Genomic DNA, 4,753 nt, shown 5'->3' on the forward strand with positions numbered 1-4,753 from the left:
TCCGATGCTCATCAAGTAGCCGTGAATTTCCACCAGATCATGTCTGTAATGATTCATGCAATGCATGACCAAGCAAATTTTGTTTTCTCATATGTTTTCCGAAGCGACATGTTTCTCAATGTGGCTAAAAGAAAAAAAACAAGTAAAGAAGCCTTCCAAATAAACAAAAAATTGAAGTCACAATTCATTTATTAACATATCAAACATCATTGAAATTATTAAATTCTGAAATTTTATGGTAAGAATGCATTTCATCAAATCTTTAATAAAAAACATAGTTACATATTTATTTATAAACATACAAAAATGTTGCAATGAAAATATATTTTATTAAGACAAACATACACATCTTTGTTATTATATTTTTTATAATTTATAAAATTGAAAGAAAAAATCATACTGAATATAATAAAAAAAATCGGTCTTTTTTGTTTGCAATCGAGTACAGATATAATATTTTGGTTGGAAATCATTAGTGTAATTATCTTTCTAATAAAGATGAGGTCATGTTCTTTATATAAATACTCTGTCTTCTAATTATATACACTCATGTGAATGGTATATATATATGACGTGTTAAACTTAATTGTTTTTCTTTATTTATATTAAACATTTTTACTTTAGTACTATATGCCTTATCTTAGTAATAACCACATATTATTTTATTAATACACGCAATTTTCAACATACTATTTTGACTAGTATTTTTTGTATAACTAGTATAATTAACTATATATTCACGCTTTGGTATAGTAACATTCATAATTTTTATTATTTATCATTATCCAAATAGTTTTCACATGTTAAAGATTAAATTATATTTTTATCAATAAATGATATAAATTTCATTTTAATTTGATATATTTATGCAAATCTTTAATCACAATGCATTTCTCCATAAATCTAAGAGAACAAATATATAACAATTCTTCGAGTATACATTTCTACAGATTATATTATAGCATTTTTATGTCTTTCCGTATCCTTAGTATCCTTAAATATCCAAACTTGGTAGAGTGTGTTAAGAGTTTATGAGGAGTCTCAAATTTAGTTGTAACACCAAATAAATAAATTCTACCAACTGTATAGTGTGTAATGTGTCCATAAGTTCCTCTCCGCTCTCGTTACCGGAGCTTCCAACAAAGAAAGGGGATCCCATGAGTTCATCGAGGGTCGCCGAAAACCATGTCGGCTTACTCTCGCTTCGCACTTACTGCAATTAGGAGGAAGGGGGAGAGGGGGTTGAGCCCTGGTTGCTAATATATATGACTCAACTGTAAGATACTTGTATCATATCTAAAGAGATTTCTCACATAATCGGTGAACAAAGATGAACACAAAAGAAAATCCTTTCAAATATAGAAATCTGAATCTGGATGTAAGTTGGGGAGTATCCCTACAACCTGTGTTGTGGTCTTGCTCTGCTGAATCTCGATCAGAAAGCTGATTATGCATGCTGGGCAGATCGATCTGGACTCACCAAAAAAAAAAAGGAATAAAAACAGAGGCCAGAAACCAAGAACGATCTTGGCATTACACGGCAACAGTGCCACTTCGTGTTGTCTGACACAACCGCTGAAAACCACATCACTCCCTCACCACGCGCTGTACCTCGACCACACAAGCACACGTGCAAGCGCGTGTGTCACTGTCAGACATCAACCCACGTCCAGCTCAACTCATACTCGAGAGAGCTCAGCTGGGATCTTTATAAGGCAGCAACGCTGCACAGACAGACACGCAAGCAGCCGCGCACACCAACCATCGTCAAAGCGGTATCTCGACCGCAAGCCATGGCGCGCGCCTTTGCACGCTCCATCTCCTTCCCTCTCAGCCCCTCGAGGTCTCCCAAGGCGCGCGCTCCGTCCTCGTCGTACCACGGGCGGTCCGTGAGCTTGCCGTGCCGCTCGCACACGATCTTGGCGCACCTCCACACCCACATCCGCTCCGTGCGCGCCTGGGCGCAGAAGGGCACGGCGGCGTTGGCCGCCTCCGTGGCCACGGGGCTGGCGCACGTAGACGCGCTCCATGCCGCGCTCGGCGACCTGCTCGACCTGCCCGAGGCCCAGGCCGCGCTCTCCGGCGCCGGCGGCAGCGTCGACCGCCTCCTGGACTCCTTCCTCCGCCTCGCCGACGCGCACGGCTGCTTCCAGGAGGCCGTGGTGCCGCTCAAGCAGGACGTCGCCGAGGCTCTGGCGGCCGTGCGCCGTCGCGACGGGGCACGCCTGGCTTCGGCAGTGCGGTCGCAGCGCAGGGCCGGGAAGGAGCTCGCGCGCCTGGCCGCCACGGCCAGCGAGTGCGCCGTCGGGCCCTCGCGCCTGAGCATCCTCGGCGGCGGTCATGGCAGCTCGGCGGAGGTGGAGGTGACGGGGCTGCTGATGGAGTCGGCCGCGGCCACGGCGTCGGCTTCGGCCGCGCTGTTCGGGGCCGTGGCGGCCATGTTGGGGTCCGTGGCGGCGGAGTCGTGCTCGTGCAAAGGGACGGCGGCGCTGGCGTGCCTGGTGACGAAGAACAACAAGAAGGCGCCGGCGCCGGGGTCGGGGTCGGAGGAGATAGCCGTGGCGGAAAGGCTGGAGGAGCTGGAGGAGTTCATCGAGGAGATGGAGGCCGGGAGCGAGAAGGTGTTCCGGAGCCTCGTGCAGACCAGGGTCGCGCTCCTCAACATCCACACGCTCCACATCTTCTAGCTTTGCTACTATCATGTGCCATCCATCTTAGCTGTACTAGTGAAATTGGTGGCAGAAATCCAGCGTAACTGTAAATAAGTAGATGATGAATAGAAGAAGGAATTTATAGTACTAAGAGCATCTCTAGCAGACGTAGATCATGAATAGAAGAAGGAATTTGTAGTACTAAGAGCATCTCTAACAGACGTAGATCATGAATAGAAGAACGAATTTGTAGTACTAAGAGCATCTCTAGCAGACTTCTTAAAATCGCAAATTGTAAAACTGAAATTCGGGATAAAAATGCATTTTAAGAGTTTATTTTAGCTACGGCCAAACAGACGTTGTAAACCAAACTGTAAAACTGGGATAAAGTGCTCTTTCCTCCAGTCCGGCCGTTGCCGCTTCTTCCCCCAGCCGGCCACACCGGCCGCGCCCAACCCCGTCGGCCACACCCAGTCCCTGTCGGCTGCGCCTCATCTTCACGTCGGCCGCGCCCCATCACCACGCGGCCACGCCCCGTCGCCTCTGCCGTCCGTGCGTTGCTCTACTGTCAGCCACGCCGGCTGAGTCGTGCCCCTTTGCCCGCCGTGCCGGGAGGATTCCGGCGGCCAGGCTGAGGTCATGGGAGGCCACGGCGATGTCGAGCTCGTCCAATTTGAACCGGCGGCGATCGATTGCGGCATCTAGCAGCCTTTTCCGGTGTGCGGTGATAAATTCCGACGAGTTTAGGGCGGATTCCGACAAACTCCACGGCGGCATGTTTGCTCCGACGAGTTTAGGGCGGATTCCGACAAACTCCGCGGCGGCATGTTTGCTCCGACGAGGTTTGACCGGTATACGAGGCCCTCTAGATTCGGCCTCCAACCTCCAAAGACAAGGGTTTCGGGTGTGCATTTTCGGTGGCCCTTAAAAAATTTACGGGTTGGACCACTTTTACAATTTCTATTCTGAACACTTTTTTCGAATAAAACTATAAAACACAAAATTTTTACGGGTTTGACCACTTATACGGGGTCTGCTAGAGATGCTTTTATTGGATCTGCGCATCATTTAGTGTTCAGAGTTTAGTACACTTTTCAAAATGTTAAAAGAGAAGTGGAGAGTGATAAAATATGATGCAAGGAATTAAGCATGACGTGTCATCACTGATCAGAAGTAATCTTATCATCCAAGCAAATTGTGCAACTCATGTTTCTTCTGAATCTAATGTTTGGTTAAAAAACAACTAGTTTGGATCTCCTCCCCCAATTTCGGCGTGAATTTGGAGACTTTGATTGCAAAGGCTCATCTGTTATTTACAGCCGAAGCCCATATATGGAGAGGGCCGTACACCACAGATGCACCGTCCTCTAAATAAAAAACACAATACTCCTCTTCTCAAAATATAAACCGTGCTTGACTTGGTCCTGTCTTTCATGCATGTTTTGATAATCAATACATATATCAAAACACATGGATCGAACATTTATAAATTGTATCACCGAATTGTCTGGAAAACAATTTCGTTTCATATATCTTTACACTAATTTATAGACATGCAGTAATAAAATTCATAGAGAGTTGTGTGATGAAGAATAAAGATAAAATAAATGATACCTTATATTTTAGAAAGGAGGGAGTGGTACTCTCTTTTTATTTGCACGGAGGGAGTGGTACTCAGAAGCACCACATTCCGTCACTGAAAAGTCGGTTAGGAAAACAAAATTAAAATCTTTCATAAATCAAAGGACAGTACATCAGATGCCAACACAGGATACATGGGAGTCACCGGAGATGGGCAAGACATCGACATACTATTATCCCTAAATGCCCTTTTTTAAACTTAGACATCACTGACCCCTCGAAAAACTGATTCCCACATTTGATATGCCTCTAAGCCGTGTCAAATAGTTTCGCCAAATAGTATGGCATCTTTACTTTTACCACATCAGATGGGCTAGCAACCTGGATTTAATAGGGCCTGTTTGGGACTGCTCCGCTTCACAAAAATCGATTTCGCTCCACTAAATTCACTTTGGAGCAGTTTTTTTTTTTTGAGGGAACTACGGCGGGCAAGGCCAGCCTGAACTCATTTTATTGAAAAC

At 45.3% G+C, this 4,753-nt stretch overlaps 1 protein-coding gene across 1 annotated transcript; it reads left to right on the forward strand.

The window, feature by feature from the left end:
* Positions 1 to 1,757: 1,757 nt before the first annotated feature.
* On the forward strand, positions 1,758 to 2,921 carry LOC123147133 (uncharacterized). Its single transcript, XM_044566367.1, has one exon. The coding sequence runs from the start codon at positions 1,794 to 1,796 to the stop codon at positions 2,685 to 2,687; it is 894 nt and encodes a 297-aa protein (XP_044422302.1). The 5' UTR covers positions 1,758 to 1,793; the 3' UTR covers positions 2,688 to 2,921.
* The last annotated feature ends 1,832 nt before the right edge of the window (positions 2,922 to 4,753 follow it).

The sequence above is a fragment of the Triticum aestivum genome, chromosome 7A, assembly GCF_018294505.1.
Source record: "Triticum aestivum cultivar Chinese Spring chromosome 7A, IWGSC CS RefSeq v2.1, whole genome shotgun sequence".
NCBI classification, from domain to species: Eukaryota; Viridiplantae; Streptophyta; class Magnoliopsida; order Poales; family Poaceae; genus Triticum; species Triticum aestivum.